At 36.1% G+C, this 19,766-nt stretch overlaps 1 protein-coding gene across 1 annotated transcript in view; it reads right to left on the bottom strand.

The window, feature by feature from the left end:
* Positions 1 to 19,766, bottom strand: part of DNAH8 (dynein axonemal heavy chain 8) — a 152,170-nt gene that overhangs the window by 131,777 nt on the left and 627 nt on the right. Inside the window, exons 2-6 of the mRNA XM_068399510.1 lie at positions 19,401 to 19,697; positions 12,889 to 12,973; positions 11,905 to 12,053; positions 7,103 to 7,255; positions 446 to 592 (exon numbers count right to left, since the gene is read on the bottom strand). Coding sequence (XP_068255611.1) covers positions 446 to 592; positions 7,103 to 7,255; positions 11,905 to 12,053; positions 12,889 to 12,973; positions 19,401 to 19,697 — 831 coding nt within the window. The remainder of the gene's footprint in view (positions 1 to 445; positions 593 to 7,102; positions 7,256 to 11,904; positions 12,054 to 12,888; positions 12,974 to 19,400; positions 19,698 to 19,766) is intronic.

Raw genomic sequence — 19,766 nt, forward strand, 5'->3', positions numbered from 1 at the left:
GCAAACTCCATGAATGCTAGTTCAAAATCCTTTCATCGGGTTAGCAAGCTAAATGTTAATACCACAACAAGCAGCAGAATCATCTGAAGAATTGTTTTTGGCAGCAACAGGAGTTTTTAATGCCTTAGAACACCATTCAAAAAAGCAAAGGTGTGTTATTTTTCACATAATTTTAAACCTCCTAAAATAATGATCTAAGTCTAGATCAATCAGGTTATTTCTCTCCACACTAACAGAGATAAATTGACTAATTCAGAAGGGCATTGTGAGGTAACTGCCTAAAGTATGGGGATGACTTACTCTGTAGAAGTGCCTAATTTTTCTCAATAGAGAGTTACAAACTCCTTCACAGGATGAATAAGAGCATGTATGTTGACAAGTGTCCACCTGTTCTTTGGAGAAGCTCTTCTTCTCTACTTTTAACAACAGCACACTGTGTACTCACTTTTTCTAATCTCCTACAAAAAGCTTCCGATTTTCCAAAAATGTACGTTTCCGATACTTCGAATGTCTTTTCTCCTAGAGTTTCCAAAATCTCTTGCTTTGTTGCATGAAAGCATTTCTGATATTCTTTCAATAGAAACATGCAGTCCTAAAAAGTGAAGGAATGAATACCATTCTCATTATGCTATGCTTATGGGTGAGAGACTGGAAAACTCAAACCTACTGTCATTCCAAAGTGGTTAATTATCATTGAATCCAGTTTCAGTCAACAGGTCAACAGGTCAACAGGTACTAACGACTTAGATACAGTGGTTCTCTTTCAATACGTGTAGCAAATATTTGCAAGATATGAACATACAACAGCACAGAACAGTAAAAGGCTTAATACTGGGAAATGAGTCACCAAAAAAAGAAGGAAAGTTTTAGTTCTTGTTGAAGTAGAGAGGTTTAGAGGCCAGTGAAGAGCAAGTGATGACTCCCGCTCTAAAGAAGACATCTGAATATTAAGAAAAGCCATTACCTTAATGAAGAATGATCAGACTATCCTCTGGACGACGGAATTTGGCATAACATGGTAGTCCGTTTGGAACTCCCAGGGGACTTAAAGGAAACTGATTATACAAATTAATGTATGTTTAATGAGACTGAAGAATAATCTTTCTCAGTCGATCATTTACTTAAAATACTAAGACCTTATCAGATCTAAAAATAATGACAGGTGAGAAATGTAAAGTCTATAATCATTGGAATACAAAATCTTCTGTCAGTTCTTGGAAAACAGAAAGCAGATTTTATCACAATATACTGGCAGTCACCAGACTGTCTGAATATATATATAACAATTGGCTATGAGTTATAGGAAATGAAAAAGGTCTCCACTGAAAGGAATATTCAGATCTTTAAGAATATACAGATACTAAAACGAAGACTATCATCATGATTAGAAATTGGGCTTATATTTCTCTCACACAATAATGAGGGCTTGTCAGCTGAAGAACAGCCACAAGATTACCTCAATGAAACAGATGACTTATTAGAGTCATATCATCCTGTCATGTCAGGAGACATACATTCAATACATTTTCTTTTGTACCTCTGGACCTAATTTTTAAAGGACTATCAAATCCTGTATCTTTCTGGGTAATACCGGAAGTCAGTAGCTGAGGTCTGATGAAGGAGAAGGTGGAAATGAAGTCATTATTGGCAACCACTAACCCTACAGCTGAATATATTTTGCCATGGTATGTTGCATGTGCTTAATTTGTTCTTAATATATCACCATCAGCTGAAGAAAAGGAAGACCCTCTTAGCACTGAACTTTTGTGGTGTGCCAAGGAAATCTGGTATTGGAGGGAGCTACTGTAACAAAGTGAGAGTCTGTTCAAATACCAGGTTCCCCATGGTAGAGGAAGATGGTACCATATCAGATATCCTCAAGAGGGAAGAATGTGGATTATGCAGGATGACAAAATTCCTTGGTCACACATATTTTGAAGATGCCAATTCCAAGGTCAGTGACTGACCATCCTGATAAAGATGAGGCCATTCTAATTTCAACGAATGCCAAGGGGCTAAGAAATGGGAAAACACTCAAAGCATCATGAAATAAAACAGTAAAGAGGTGTCATGTACTTGATACATATTGATATGGTCTTCCTTGTGCATATCAATAGGTAATCAACAGGTTTGATATGTAAATAATAAAATACCAAAATACCAACCTTAATTTTTCCAATGACCGTTGATGTCTCCTGCTCCCAGACACAAGACAAGCCACCATCTGTAATATATGCTCTACGTGTCATGACCATTTGATTTGTAACCTAGTGCAGACAAATGAAAACAAGTAGGTCTCCAGCTCATAGGGAATTTTGCCTGTTTCACAAAATCTAACAAAATTCCCACACACACGGATTAGTACCATCAGAGTTTGGATAAATTTCACCTGCGGGAATAACAGTGGCTAAACAATATGTGTAATATACATGACAAACACCCTATAAAAGTCTTAAAACACTCCCAGAACCATATTTAAGTCCCAGGAAGCATTTATAAGTACTATAAGCCCAGCAATACATATGCATAAACACAGAATATCACCAACCATAACTCAAAACCAAAGAGAAGTTATTTAACTCTACCTATTCTTCATTTATGTTGTCATCTTTACACTTCATAGTGTTTGCATCCTTATTTAAAAACTGCCATTAAAGAATTATCTATCCTAGCAGTATGTCTTTACCTTGGTCTCCCATGGCTATGAAAAGGAGAGAACATTCTTCTAATCCTTAACCACAAAAATCCAAACTTTGTAATGACAAAAAGAGAGGAGTACAGGAGTAAATGCAGATATAGAAAACACATCTCAGAGAACTGCTACAGGTAGATAATCTTTTTTTGTCTATTAAATAACGTGACCAATTCAAAACGTTCTCCTGACGCACAAGAGTACTGTAAGCAGGCTGTAAGAATCCCTAAATGAATAAAGACCGGAAACTGCCACAACAAAGGCAGCCTCACACTGTAATACGATGACTAGTGAAGTTGTAGACAGGACCTCCAGCGTCAGCTCTGGTGATCTTCAAATAGCAGTAAAAACAGTAAGGGCGACCTTAAGCCACTGGATTAAAATAGAGCTTTTTCCTTGCTATTTCTTAGCACAGCTTCATGTAATCAGTTTGTTATTAGCCTCTACTGAAATGCTGAATGCCTTAGACCATTAAATAATAGACACTAGCAAGTGTCAATACACAGACATATAAAAAACAATTACATAACAGACAATATAAACGTTGCTGCATAATCTATACCTAACATCTGATGTACAGAAAATAGCCCCAGCCATGGATAAATATAGCCTCAAAAAAAGCACATATTTCTTAAAATTCAAATTGAATTGTATCCAAACTTTACACTAAAACCTGGCATGTTCTAAAAAAAAAAAAAAAAAAACAACAAACCAAAAAACACACCAAACAAAACCAAAAAAACCCCCAAAACTGCTGTAATGAAGGTCTACTGTGAATTTCCTCTATATGCTTACTGGAGGTGTGTATTTTAGTTATGAAGGATTTCTTTGTTCTAAAACCATTACACAAACCATTTTTTCCTGTAGTGAATACCTGGATTCTGCAAAAGACATTGGTATAATTACCTAGCCGGTCTTAATTTTCTGTTTAAGGTGGCAAAGTTTATGATCTGAGATTCAATTAACTTTTCAAGTATGACTTGCTTCTGAAAACAGGAACCTTTTGTCTTTCATACCTTTTGGAGGAATAGCCTAGTCAGACTGATGGCCATCTGCCAATTAGGTCTTCAAGGCTCATAATAAAATAATCTTTGTGGATTCAGTGATTTAGGAAACAACTGAGCAGATTAATTCAGATCAGAAGATTAATCAAGAAGACAAGAAAAAAATTAATTTCGCTGAACCAAGAATAACAACAAAGTTCCTCCCAGAAGACAAGTCTCTAATACAAGTTCAATCGTCTCCTGATCAACAGACTTCTCTTCCTTTCCCATGCAAACACCCACTATCTATTACCATTTTTTAACAAATGTCTTACTGATTTAAACAAAATTAGTTTTTTTTCTGAAAGATCAAATAATTTTTATAATGAATATTATACTTAGTATATTTACCTTTATAAACAATTATGTTATTCTCTCAGAAGTATTGTAATATCCTGAAACACGGTGAATCATTCGTATAGCATTTATCAAGTTCGGTATTTCATGTCTCATTGACACCTTAAAGCAGAGTTTTGAGAAAAATTTCACTTTCTATTCTTAGCAACTATATTTCTGTTCTATTGATAACTTCTAAATTACATTTTTCCCTACATCACATGAACCAATCTTCAAAATGCCATGTCATCTTACCAAAACGTTTCTTGTAAAAAAAAAAGCTAATCATGCTCAATATATTTTTAAACCTCAACTAATAAAAACAATAAGACTCTCAGATGATCTGGTGAGAAATCACATTAAAGTTATTAATATGAATATTTTAATATTCTATTTTGATGATCAAAATCGAACACTGATTCAAGAAGTCCAGGTTGCATTTTTTGGCACAAAAAGAAGTATTCTTCTGGCAGCTGACAGTGGTTGTCTGTGATTAATGCTTTTCTTTTCCTTCAAGTACAGCTGTTAAATATACTCTTTGCAATTACACTATGATAACAATCATTACATAAAATATTTCTTTCGGACCTTTCACAAAACTCACAAAACAATCGTCACAACGTTAGTTTAATTAATGAGTGCCTAATTCACTCAATCATCATATGAAACTTCTAAATCTTTCACAGATTTCATGAAATCGTTGGTCAGATCATTAAAATCAAACCGTGGTATTACAAGTATTCTGTAATTCAATCACTTCCAAAGTATTTGGAAAAAAAAAAGAGAAAAAAAGGCAAAAATCGAAAATTCATTAACGTTATCAGGAACTTATCAGAGTTGCAATTCAGAATATCAAGAAAAAGTAATTTTGACTGCCACCCCTCAACAGAGAAGCCAAGCTCCTGGAATTAACTTTGGGCTGTAAACTCAAAGTAAACACTCTAATACTGTGGATAGACATAGCAGGCATTTGCATTTGGCAGGAGAGTGTAAAAGAAAGGCTATATGGTACAAAAACTACCCTCAGTGTCCACATCATCAGCACCACCCTGCCCCCAAATGAAATCAGGAGATTCTGAATCTCTTTTTTAATCCTTGATGAAAAATAAAGCCCTGAATACTGGACTGTATAGAGATTTCTCTGATTCAAAGCCCTGAGTTAAATGCTCAGTCTAAATTTTCATATAGTAAACCACTTCAGATACAAATGTGACTATGTGTGATACTGCGTACACTAAATGCCATATTTTATGCACACACTAAATATCACATTAAATCTGCATGTACCCCATTCCTGATCCACTAATATTTAAAATACTTTTCAGTATCAGACATTAAATTCAACTCAATCCAGAACGTAGTTCTTTTTAGAACAGGATATGTTTAACTTGGAAGTCATTACTTTTAAGTTGAATATCGTAGAAAATCCTACCTAAATTATCTTGATCTATGCAACAACGTTCCAAGAGATGAAACAGAAATTCAGATGTATCCAAATTGTTCCAGATTAAACAAAGAACTATAGTTAACTATCCAGTATTAGTAATATGATGAACTCTTTAATGGGTTTCCACCCACAAATGTCTGTCTTTGTTTAAGATAGATAGATAAAACTAATTTTATCTTCATGACTCCTACGAAGCAGCTCCTCATTATGGCCTGATACCTGGCACCCTCTAGTGATACTCTGAAGAGCTGAAGATAAACAGCTGCTTAGTAATACTGTTTATCATACTCCTCTCTTCTACTATTCCATGTAGTATCAGCTCTATGTCACATACTATCACAGTCTTTTTGCTTCCCCTCAGTTAAAACTTTGAAGTAGGATCCTAAACTGCCAGAAATTCAAACGAAATGCAACACTTCCTGACAGAGGACAGGAGGCAGGTAGGACCAAAACAAGGAGGACTAAAAAACAAAGCAGAATAAGCAATTTTTCCTGGGGTATTTCCTCCTACCATCCTATTCTGCAACAATCATTAGGAACACATACTTGTTCTAATAATTAATAGTTAATACACCTAATAACTGATACTTTGAACTAGGGCTGACTAGTGTACATGGACAACCAATTATTTAAATTCTGACTAGCTGGTACTTCTGCAAATAGAAGCAGCTAATACTGTTTTCAATACGAAAATATTATTTTACCCATTTAGGACCTCATTTGATTACAGCTGTGTAAACATTGAAACATATGGAATTTTCAATGCAAGACATTTTGAGATTCTCGTATTATAATACAAATATGTACCTGTTTTAGCTCATTTTAAAAATAACATTGGCAGCAGGACTGACTTACTAGGCAATCATATGTATTTATGTTTATTGATAAAATACATATTTTAAAGTATATTTTATGTCATATATAATAAACTAATGCTTTAACACTTAGCTTGACAGGCATTTAGAAAAAAATCAGAAAAATTAGGAAAATAGAAAAGTAAATCAGAAAAATTTACTTTTAAGCAAATACAAAGAAGATTTCTTTTGCTCCGGGCATTCTATGTAAATATCTAAACTATGCTTAAAGAATTACAAAAGGCATACTTACAAGATCGTAGTTATAAAGTGGCTGACAAACTTTTTCAAGTATGCGTAATTATTTCACATTATCTTTTGATTCATTTGCTGCATCTGTGATCCTGGCATCTAACTCTTGCCACTTCTAGAGGGAAAACAGTACTGTAAAAAACTTCATATGTAGTGAACTATTTCTTTAACTTGCACTGATTTGCCGGAAGTAAACCTTGGTAAATTAATTTTTAAAAGGCATTGTCAAAGCAGGCAATAAAAGATATTTTCATTTATGATAATTTTTTTCTGTGTCTCTAAAAATGTCTTGTTCTTTCTCTTACTATATTAAGCACACCAGAACCATACCTAAATTTCCCTCTCTTAATTCTCCTCAGGAAATCTCTCTTAGATGCAATGAAACAAAATAAATATTGCAATCCTTGTCTACTATAGTAAAAAACAACATAAAAAAAGAAAAAAAAATAATTATTCTTAGTAGTTTAGAACGCCCAACTTTCAGAACATTAATGACAGCTTTGCAGTTTGGTCCTTTGATCTGCTCAATAATAAAATTAAATTTAGCAGACATACATTCCCAATGCTCTAGTTCAGTCAGTGGACCTGAATCATCAGCTTCTTTCCTAATCTGCTTACTCTCAATCAGAACCTGCAACCAATTTGAAAAAAAAAACAAATGTCTACTATAGAGAATAGACAAATCATTATAAAGAAGAAACACTCTGAGGAGACTAACTTAAAAAGGAACAAGCTTGCAGTTATTGACACATGAAAATGGTTCTGATTTGGAAAAGCATCCTAAGTCTCTTAATCATATTCTTAAACTGAAATGAAGGCAACTAATACATATGTTCAGCTGCTGTCATAAACTGGGTGAATCTCAGCACGTATCCATGTTTTTTTCTTTAATTGGAATCTATTGATTGAAATGCAGCAAACGTAACTTCACTTGTAAAAAACTCGAAGAACTATTTTAATAAAAACATTAAATATCAGACATTAAGTCATAAACGTACTCATTTGTATGTTGATAAACATGCAGTCAGCTCTTTTTACACGTCTTTTACATTTTTATTCTTGTGAGCTAAACACACTAAGCATAGTATGCCCTAATAAGTACAGTATGTCCCAGTCTACACAGATTGTGTATTTTGACAAAGGGTTCTGTGCTTTATCACAGGAGTCTCACACACTAATTTCTTGGATAACTGAGACCTTACCATGTAAGATTTACACAGGATAAAAAAAATGCCCTAATGGGCCTTGTCAAAGTTCTTTCTAAGAGTAGCATCTCATACCATGACTGGCAGCAGAAACTTAACAGGTAATGTATAGAGTATACCTAACTGTATATATATGTGGTCCTCGCCAGTGTTATTACTCCTGCATCCTTCTGTTGTCTCCTACTTACTATTTGTGTATCAACTGTTCAGAAACTCTTATTCTTGCTAGACTGTTAAGTTCCTAGGGATAAGGACTACCTACTTGTGCATAGAAGTGAAGCACAAGTAACCTGAAGCACATGTACCTGAGTAAGAACTCAGGTGGAGATGCAGCTGAAGCCTTCAACTAACTCCAGGTCTCATATCTCATTTATAAATAGCTATACATATTCATGCTGGATTGATGTGTTAAAATAACAACTTACCCGTTCAATTTGTCTATACTGTTATAGATTTTTGGGATAAATCGGAAGAGCCAATCTATGTTGCTCACAAGAAAATTTATTAGCAAGCAATAAATGAGCAAAACAGCGCTGGGTGACCAGGGGTGTCACAGCTCCACCAACGGTTCACACCGAATCACACGGGAAACATCAATTTATTAGACAAAGCATACATATTCATTAATAAAGCATACATATTCGTTAATATGAGTAGGGTTATTACAATTAGTTCTGGGAATGGGTGTGATTATGTTAATTATTTTCAGGAACTCATTATCGTAAGTCTCCTCCCTCTTATCTATGCATTTGTCGTTTGTCGGTTGTGCTGATATTTCCTTATCTAGTTACAAGCTTAGCACATGTTCTTCTAAACCTACTATCTTACATAACAGGATGTTGATCCTGGACCTAAGAATACATTTTTGTTACACGAATCATCCCCTTTTATACAGTCCTTAGTTCCTGTATACGTGGCTTCTAGAATCCTCTGCGTTGTGTCTGCGCTCGCGTGTCCAGTTGCTAGGTGGTCGTTATCTGCCTCCTGGTGGTCGTTGGGATGAAGGCTGAAGTCTTCCTCAGGTGTCCTTTAGGTGACCTGGGTCTTGCTCATGTGCTGTGAGAGTATTGCTATATATACGTGATTAATCAGCAAGCAGTTGTTTACTTAACAGAATGTTTGCGGTTTGTGGTTTCTCTTAGCTAAGTTACAGTAAAGCCTTCTACACCTACATGCGATTTCATGAACAAAGTTAACCCATTCATCACATATACCATATCATAAGTACTTCCTCTAGCTGGTGAACCATGTCAGGATTATCAGCTGCTGCAGTTAGTTTCTCAAAGGACTGGAGTTCAGAAAAATTAATGTAATCTATTTTTTCCAACTCAACAGTTCCTTCAATGCTTAGTATAGCCCCTGGAAAAAAAAGCAGTTACAATACAGAACTGATTAAGACTCTAAAATTAATTTCTACCAGTGTAAACAATTTAAATTTGGAAATATATGTCTGCAATCAGTGTTGTTTCAGTATAATAGCCATTTTACTGCACTTACATAAAACAGAAAATTCTTATTTCAAATCCAGTGTTTCTCCTTAGAAGTAACATCACTCAAGATTTTTTTTTAAGTAAATAATCTACCCATGCATTTATTATGTAAGTAATTGATCATTTTATTTTTCCTTGCAGAACAGGAAAAGTTCCTTACCTATGTGCTAGTGCCTTTAGACAGAAATTCTTAAGTAGAATTCCTGGAAAACTTTGCTGTTTCCTAAATGTAATGCTTACCTTCTAAAGATGAAAGGTATCTGTTAATTGTTTCTACAAAATCCTGTTTGTCTTTTGTATCTTGTTTGGTCTGACTTAAAGCACCTCAATTATTTGTTGCAAGGATAGCAGGGAGAAAAATCTTTTCTATCATATTCTTAATACCACGTAGGAGTCCTTCAGTGGCATCCAAAACACCAAAGAATATATCCTGCATTGTGACAGAATGATTGTTAGTAATACAGTAACTTAGACTGGAAACAGTATTATAAAATCAGTGTATTTTTTCATAAAGGCACTCTAATTTCTCAATTAAAACTTTAATTTAAGGAGACAAAATCTTTACAAAATACTGATATCTACAATGTGATCCTAAGATACTGTTTTCAATAAAAAAGGGAAGTCAGTATGATTTAATACAGTTTAAAAGACTGCCAGGTTATATTTTTGTAATTTCAGTTATTTCCCTATCATACATAAAGTTTGGAAATTTTTAAATAGTACATAGCAATTAAAAATATTCTAAATGTCCCATCTACAACTAGGTTCTAAGTAATGAAATGCAAATAGCAAAAAATGCTCTGAATGTTCATATTTGAAGTTATATTAGAAGCAATTATCTGACTGAATATATATTACTTTGGATCAGATGAAATTTTTGCCTACTTTCCAAAACTAAGCTTTACAAGTTCTGACTATTTTTAATTTTCCAATATTTTAAATGTCCTTCAAATCAGAAAATATTAACATACTTCACGTAACAAACTTCCTAGATGTCCTGGTTTGGCCTAAACCAGGCCGATTTTCCTTTCGGTGATTTTTGCTTTCAGCTAAGTCTCCTCTAAGTAACAGCACTTTCTGAAACTAACTACATGTTTTTGCAGACAGTGTCTGCTTCCAGGACTGATAACGCTCGAAGTTTGTAGTTATCACTGAGGCACTGGTAGGGATGTTGTGCAGAAAGGCTCTTGCTGTACTTGTTCTTGAGAGAAACCAAGGTCACTGCTGAATTCCTCACTGCTTACGAGTGAAGAGCCGAAGGGGGGTCGCAGCTGCAGGGGGGAGCAGACAGGGCAGGTGACCCAAAATTGACCAACGAAGATATTCCATCCCATACACGTCATTCTCGGTATAAAGCGGGGGGATCACGAGGGTCTCGCTCTCTTTCTGCTATGGCCGGTGTCCAGGGAGGACTCCGTCTGTTTTCCTGCTGCCCCCGATCCCGATCCGTGCGTCCCTGAATCCAGCTCTCGACCGTCGCTAGGCCCAGCCTGGGCCTTCCCGGAGCCTGCCCTGCAGTGCCCGTGGTTACGTGGCTGACTTCAGGGGAGCTCAATCTTGGTTTTGTATATATATTTGTATATATTTGATTATTTCTATTATTATTATTATACTTTTTTTTCATTATTATAGTTTATTAAAACTGTTTTAACTTTCCATCCCAGAAGTCTCTCTCCCTTTTCCCTTTCCCTCTGGGGGGAGGGAGGGGGATAACAGAGGGCATCTGCCGCAGGTTTAATAGCCAGCCCAGCTTTAAACCGTGACACTAGAACATAAATTTCCTTTTCTCATCACTTCAGTAAGGAATTTGATGCAAAAGTAATATTTATGACCAATATTGAGACTCTTGATAAAGACAGATCTTTTGTCTTAATTCTAATAGTGCTCTTCCCCCTTCACCTTCTAAGCTCTCAAAAAGAATAAAACATTTTTAATATATAATATAAAGTATATAAATTAATAATGGATTTTCTGCCCAAAGAATGTGAAATCATATTAATTCGAAGACACATATTTAGGACTGATCCTTATCAATTTACTGTCTCTTGAGCACTGCCTGAGTATTAAGATGTGTAGCTATAAATGAGAATGAAGCCTACACTTAACCTAATAATTTGTCTGATATAGTTGTAAAGCAGAAAAACTCATGCTACATAATTTACATAGGATAAATACATATTTAATGCATTCAAAGATACATAAAAGAGAAAGGTACAAGTAAACTTCCTCTCCTGGTATTTGCAACAAAGTCTTTTCAGTCAGTCCTTCTAGTTTAGAGATTTCCTAAAACATACTTAGTGGCTTTAACTTCTTCAAAAACAGCAAGGAGAATGAGAAATTATTCTAAATGCTGACTTCTTTAATAAGAGTCCTGTAAGACACTGAATTCATGAGATATCCTGAGTATTTGCTGAATACAGCTATGCATTGTCTACCCAAAAAGGAGAGCAAAGAGCATGATATAGCTTAACATTCAAAAAATGCAGTTACCAGTAACTTTAGTTATGTGACAACAGCAAAACAAATAATGAAACAAAAATAATTACTTTACAAGTTTTTAGTTTTTAAAATATATGAGAGGATACCTCGTGTATAGTTTTTGCACTTATAGGGCTGTCATTCTTACAACGAACGAAAAATAAGCATAGTCCTACGAATTTGTCTGGTGCACTGTCCACATACAATCGCATCATTTTACTTCCTTTTACAACTCCTGGAATTGTTCGACCACATTCTGAAAAGAATTTCATAGATGTTACTATTTTTAAAAGTAAAGGTATTATAAAATGCTTAAAAATAATATAGTAAAATAAAATTCAACGTAGACATGATTTATTTTCTTCTTTTGTGTGTAAGAAAAGCAAAAATGGCAGAATCCATGGCTGTAATGAACGACACAATTAAAAATCTACACCAAACACATAACATCTGTCTTACAAAGCAATTGTGACACATTGTACTGCACTGACAAATGAATTTGCTCAGGCCTATCATTCTGGGTTAATTTGCTGGTGACTGAGGTACTTTGTTTATTCGCATTCACCCTATCAAACAAGATGTCATGTCTAAGTGAGAAAATAGAGAATAAGAGATACCCTCCGGTCACCTGTGGATATAATCCTATCAATTGGATTGTTTCGTATAAATAGGTAAGGGAACATCATGTTCAGTGCTTAGAGAATCATTAGGGATTTCAGACATTAAATTCTAATTCTCTACTGAGCACTTGAAAACTAAAAAATAAATGCAAATTCAGACAGGTTTTATAGAAGTACTTTCTAATGAACTGGGGGCATAATTCCTGTAAGAAAAAGTTGCAACCACTTTAAGATTTCAGAAGAACTTATCTTTTTATAGCCTTCCTTCCAAGAATGGCTGAAATTGACTGCAATTTTTTGAAACAATTCAACTTGAAGCAAGCATTTAAAATATGAATTTTCAGTCCTTATAGCAAAAGACTGCAAAATTATGAACAAGTAAAAACATATTTTATTCTGGGAAACAGTAAACAAAATTAACAATAGAAGGCACTATTACATCCGCCTGTATTAATATTGCTAAAAATTTACCTATTCCTGGTGCTTTTCCTTCTTGATAGAAAATTTTCAATGTTTTACTTCCTCCCTTGGCAAAAAAAGAATCAAAGGCTTCCAACTGTTAAATCAAAAAGTGAATACGTGTTATCCAAAATATTAAATTTTTATGTGCCCTTAAGACACGCAAAAATAATTTAACCGTGTCACTGTTTAAAGTTTTAGTGGCATGTAATGTTTATCCTCAAATATTGTGTGGAGTTACAAAATAACATAACAGATATTTCAAATATTGCCTTCAAGTACGGAACCTGCACACACAGGTGGCTTAGCTCCTGATTACTGTATGTTTATGGTCTTGTCCAGTAATGCAGAGACACTGGAGACATTCTGTCACTCACAAAGATTCGTAAGTCTAAAGTATCAACTGGAAGTAACTGGTCATAAAAGACTTAAAAACACACACGGCAGATTTGCATGACTTGACATACCCTGCTATTGCTACTCTATCCCTAAATGTAAAAGATTCATTTGTAAAACAGGAGTAGCATGACGTGTGAGGATTTTATTCTGGAGACACGAATTGGCCACATTGGCTTCAAAACCTTCTCATGATGACAGAGATTTTGCCGACCTCTGGCAGGACAATGAGATCACATCTGAGGGAGACCATGTTACCCCAAAATTAGCTTGCTGTACCTGTCCATAAACTGGCCACCCTAAAACACTACAGGTCTCTAGATGGCCATTTTTATTCTGTCGTATTATACAAGGTGCTTTGCATAATAAGGACACAACGCTTTGAAACAGACGCTGTTTGTGTATGGATTATCATTCTGAAGATCTTCCCTGAAATTATAGCTAGGGCTTCCAAAATCCGAATTTTCAAACTGCCCTAGGCAATTTGTGTGTCCTGGTAAAACCAGGATATGTGATTTAGCAGGAAGCGAACAAAGCTCTGAAAAGCACTCAAAGGTTTGGAAGAGATCAGAAGGTACTGATCTGGTCAAAATCCAGATTCTTTCACAGTCTCTGCAGTTATCTGCAAGGATGACTAACTCAACAAGATGTGAATGGGTATTCAAACTGTCCAGCTGAAGGGTTCAACCTTGGTAGTGAGACCTCCTGTTTCCACCTCATCAAAAAAGTCAGAAATTCAGCTAGAAAGTATGTCTGGAGATGCATCACCTGTTCAAGTACAAAGCATACACCTCTAAATGTGGTATATTTCTTATAACCATGATTTTTTTTTTCTCCAAAATATACAAATATAAAATCTGAATCAGAACAGTGACAGGAAAATGAGTGACACCCAGGTGGACAGAATTTAAACCCACTCTTTTGAGAAGAAAACATTGTGCAAAAACAAAATGAGTAAAAGCAAGCCAGCTCTAGAAATGCATGCTGTGCTTTCTCTTTGATTAACAGGCACTATTGAATAACAGGGTTAAAACTGAGAAAAATTCCCCCCAAAAATAGTGAAAGAAGAAAAATTGGTAAAGTACTGAAAGATCAATGACAGAAGTCAGAAAAAGATTCACTACTACAAAAAGCACTCCAACTTGAGAGGAAGAGAAAGGCAAACAGTAAATTTTGGACTTGTATGATTTTACACAGGAGTCAAGACGTGAGCTGTTCCCATGGCTACTGCTTTTTCAAACAGCTTCTCGTTCAAGTCCATGTGGTACAAACACTCGCTGTGTGAATACACATACAGACTAATGAATTAAAGGGTAAAACTTAACTCATGGATGTCAAAGACATGATATGTATATGGGAATTTACTGAAGTTTGTTAAAGGACAATGTTGACACAGCTCCAGCAGCCTAAGCTGTTTGTGAATAAACTAAAACTGGAAACTTTCCAACCATAAGAAGTTTTCAGATGGTCCTGATGACAGCAACCCCCTCCCCCAAAACAAAACAAAAAAAAATGCCTTAAGAACCCAAAGGTTCTCAAGTGTCTGAATTAATCAAACTCAATGTAGAACAGCAGTTTTACATGAAGTCAGGATGATCTAAAACTATATACCACCTAGCAACTGTAAAAAAAGGAAATGTTAGTTGGCTGACAGCACTTAAAGCACCTCTGTGTTGTATAAGCATAAGAAAAACCAGGACTGTTTAAGTACATTTTATGATATATAAAATCAGTAAATAAACAATAAACAACAAATTTGGACTGGGACTAAATTTGGCTTGTAACCGAACAGCTGAAATTCGAACAATTGATTTGTTTGCTCAAAGGAGACAATATCTGGCTGAGTTTTGAATGCTAAGTCAAATCTCTAACAGACAAAAATAACATCATGCAATCAGAGAAGGCAAGGGCCATATCTTTTCACATCCAGCTATACTGAGTTCTGATACTCTGCTAAAAGAAGAGTTTAGCTGGTTGCTCCTGTTTGTTCAAACACTTTGAAACACTATGAAAGACACAAGACTAAAGACACACAAAGAATGACTGAGCTTTCAGAAGTTCCACACCTTTGGAATCTACTCACTCTACAAACCACACTTTATCCCATCTTTTAAACATTCAGAAATAAACAAAGCACTCAAAAGTGGAAATTATATGATGAGTCTTTCCAAATGTAATTACACCAATTAAATGGCACAAGATTAATCTTCCCTCTTATTACTAAATAACACTCTTAATTTTCAAAACGTTCCTACAAAGTTACACATATTTTTGCATAATCTTTGGCATTTCGGTGAGGACTAGCTTAAAAAATAAAGACTATTATCTTTAGAATATAATAATGTCAGGCTGAGATGGATGAAACTTGTTGGAACTGGTAGATGTGACAAGAACTCCTTGGGTCAAAATAACAGCAGCAGTTATATTTTCCTTGAGGTAAGAAAGATGAAAAAGCCACAATCAAAAACCCTGTGAATATTTGCAAATCTGCCAGGAAACTAAGCTGAATGATTTAGTCAGGTATCATTTTAGATGAGTTGTGTGCCTTATTAATCACATTTTCTGGCAGAAACAATCTAAATGATGGATAACACTTCATATCAAAGGGGCAGTCGGCTACATATTTTGATTAAAAATTGAAATCAACAAACATACAGAACACACTCACCGAAGGGACATCCAAAATCATTTCTTCCACAGTTGTTAAGTCCAAACCTAGACTGATACTGAGAACTTCAAATATGTATTTATATGAAGCATCAACTTTTGTTCTTCGATATTCTCTTGCTTCTTTGTATCAAGCCTAAAACATTAAACGTCTTTCAATCTAAAAATACACAAAGTGATCGCAACAACGACCTGCTACTTAATTTGCAACTAATGCTGAAATCTACTGTCTTTTATTATAAGACTACTAGTCTTTAAAAATATCTAAATTTTCAGAGGCTAACAGAAGAACAAATTATTGAGAATTATTATAAGAAGTAAAGTGAACTCTGAGGATATGTCAAGGAAAAGCAAACATTAAATATACTACAGCTAGATTTTAAGATATTTGTGTGCCATATTAACTGGTTTTATTTTCCACAATCAATATTTCAATGTATTATATTAATACAGAAAGGTCACAAATCAATCTAAAACTAAAGTATCTAGAGTGGGTAAATATTTGCAGGAACTAAACTGGGTACAGCTTTGCTTCAGTGTAAATAATTCAGTTACTATCTCTTGCTTCCTTCCTCTATTAATTTAAAGTAAAATGTTAAAATACTGCAAACATTAAAAACAAAGACTCGGTCACTTTCTACCAGGAAAAATTTAATAAAAGAACTGAGTATAAACAAAAAGGAAAGAACAAAAAAAAAAAAAGGAATAATTAATATAAACTGAATTTAATCATCTGAGAAAAGAGCCAGAAATTTATTTCAAGACTTGAGGCTGAATACTAAACCTGTTTTTCTTTTAAAGCTTCTTGAAAGGACAGAGCTCCACTAGTGCTCCGGCAAAACCTAGATATCCTTCGGCTTGCAACAGACTCTTGGGAAGAGGAAAAGCTTGCTATTTGTCGAGTATGGAGAATAGATCTGGCTACAGCATCTTCTGGTGTAACAGGAGCAGGCACAGAACTCTCTGCAGTGAGATGACGCCCAGCACTGTTTGTGGCAGCAAGACCAGGCCCAGCATCTTCCCCAGTGTTTGAACTTTCTTTATTATTTTTTTGTACCCCCTTCATTCTGAAATCTGAAAAAAAAATTGTGTTTGTAACAATCTAGATTTTTCAAGTCTACGTTTTCAAGAAGATCAGAAGGAAGAGCAAGGTAGGGAATAAAAATGCAAAAAACTGACCTCCCACATATATAAATTTAAGAGTCTCATCAAGTCCTCTTCAAGTTCCTAAGATAACAGACATTTATATACGTTTTATGATAGGTTACAAGTGTCAAGCTGAAGATGATTACAGAAAGAGTTCTTTAAAATCATTTACCATATCTTTATACTTTGTGAACATCTTCCTATATAGTAACTTTTAAAAAATATTAGTACTTTCACTGAATATCTGAATTCTGAGAAATAGAAATAGTTTAGAACATAAATGATTTAACTTTTAGTTTGCAAAATATACACACATATTCAGCAACCGAGCTTACAAAAAGGCATACACTTCCATACCAGGTCTTAAAGCATTGCTCACACAAGCACTTACACGTGATTTTTATACGAATGCCCCACCATGCATAACATTAACATGTGTGTTTGCAGAAGCAAGATGGAGGATGTTGGATAGTATTATTTCAGTGAAAAATATTTGATTTAAGATCAGACATCTTCAGCATAATGAAACAGAGTCAAACTTCCTCTTAATTCTGTGCCTAAACCCTGGAATACTGCAGTGCATAGGGAATGGATACCATTCTTCAACAGGAGAAAAGAATTTCTCGGTCCATCTCCTGGTGGCCAAGGACTAGTAGGTTAATCGTCCCAGATGAGGATTTCTAAAATGGCCCAAAACAAAGTATATTCATAGCTGATTGCTAAGCAGTAGGCTGTTATGAAAAGGTGGCTTCTTCCATTTTCTTTCCCTTTCTACCCCACTAGCACATCAGCCTCGGAAAGGTTTGGTTTGTGAATCCCAAGCCCATAATTCAGGGCTACAAAGAAGCACCTAAATCCTCTTTCTCCATGTTTTCCTATCTTGGGGTGCACTCATCTTGCATGTGCTGGCTGCCATCAATCCCATTTGGTAGATCTTAACACTCATAAATTCATATAGAAAATTAAATGTTTTATTCAGTGTGCTCAAATCTACACATGGATTGAGCAACTAGTTTTAAGGCACTGTAAACTCCAGTAGAGCTATACCTAAACTCCTTACCTTGTGTCTAATTCTTCCTCTAAAAATAGCTTGTTCAGTTTCACAGGGTTACTATAATGGAGAAATATTTTATAAAGCAAATGTTAAGATATGCCATTAAGGTCATCCCAGGATAATATAAAAACAGAAGCATGGAAATTGTTATTCTGCTCAGAGGATAATTACTATGAGAATTAAAATAACTATCAAGAATTACCTAGTAGTTTTTGCAAAACCTTAGGGCAGACAATCACATGCGTAACTTCGTTATAGACCCTCTTAGACACTATTGCCTGACTCAGAAAATAAAAAATCAGAAGTGAGGCTGACATGAAAAGCAACGTTTGGTGCTACATTACTATCTCCTTACTTTTGCCCATGAGTAGCAAAGTGGCCACTGTTCTATGGACTTTTGGCATCTGTTATAGAATACCTTTGTCTCTTTCTCGAAGTAAAAATACTAAAAATAACTTAGGAAAGTCATGAAAAAAAAACGAAAATGTAAACTCTAAATTAATTAATTCCTTTCTTTTCTTTCATGTTTATCTGACTGGGCTGGTCACCTATAAGGCTAGCAGGGGTACTTTCCTCCTTGACACTCAGGTGTAATAGGTTGATGTTAATTTCCTTGCCTTTTAACTAGTCCTCTTTAAGCTGGATGGTGAAGTTCCTACCTTTCCCTAAAGCTCAAGGTGAGAGAGGTGCGGTTCTTAAAGCTTGCTTTAAAAACAAAGACCACATGGTATACTGGCATCCTCCCTGCCTCTCCAAACATCTGTACTCAAGACGTCTGTTGGCTCAGCTGGGATTTTCACATTTTTCAAAAAACAGCATGAACTCCAGCTGTCTACCTACCCTGGTTGTAACAGCTCATGTGCTTTTATATTGAAACTTCCTTTCCTGCCCTCCAGGATACCCTAAACCTTGTCTACAGGACATGTTCATGCAAGGAAAGCGAGCCTAGTTTCCAGCACATGTCCTAGAAGGTAGGAGGATGAGGTGAGGGAGGGAAGGAAAAGTGGAGGATTCCTAAGCATGGAACATGAGGAGTACTGACTTCTGGCTCTCTTCTGAAAAGCTGAGGTGCCTCACCCAGCACTTCGGCTTTGGCAGAGAGATGCAGGCAAAGAGCCTCACCGACCTGGCTGGAGCTGTGCCTCACGGAGCTGGGAGCAGCCGCGCAACGGCCCAACCGCCAGCCATTGCCCCCTTAGGCGGCGGCGCAACCGCCTCCAACGCCCGCCGCGAGGAGTCACCTCCGCGCCAGCCCCCTCACGCTCTGCCTCGGTGCTGGGGCTACATAGCGCGGCGGAGGGACACGGCGAGTACGGGTGATGTGATAGCGGCCGGCGGAGGTGGTCCGCGGTAACGGCTGCGGCGCTCGCCCCTTCGCTCCCGCCGCGGGAGGCCGCAGGCGGCCCTTCCCGCCGTTCCTGCGCAGGTAAGGCCAGCCAAAATTGTACCCCCAGCAGCTGAACCGTAATTCTACGGTAAAGACCGTGCTGGGCACCGGAGAGCTCTGCGCGGCGACGTACCGTACGTTCCCGTGCTCAGGGGTTGGCTTTAAACGTACCTGTGGAAGTTACCTAAGCAACGCAGTGAGAATGCTGCTCTGCGAAAGTGCTTTTCTCTCAATTATCAA

Source organism: Nyctibius grandis, chromosome 1 (genome assembly GCF_013368605.1).
Source record: "Nyctibius grandis isolate bNycGra1 chromosome 1, bNycGra1.pri, whole genome shotgun sequence".
In the NCBI taxonomy this organism is placed as follows: domain Eukaryota; kingdom Metazoa; phylum Chordata; class Aves; order Nyctibiiformes; family Nyctibiidae; genus Nyctibius; species Nyctibius grandis.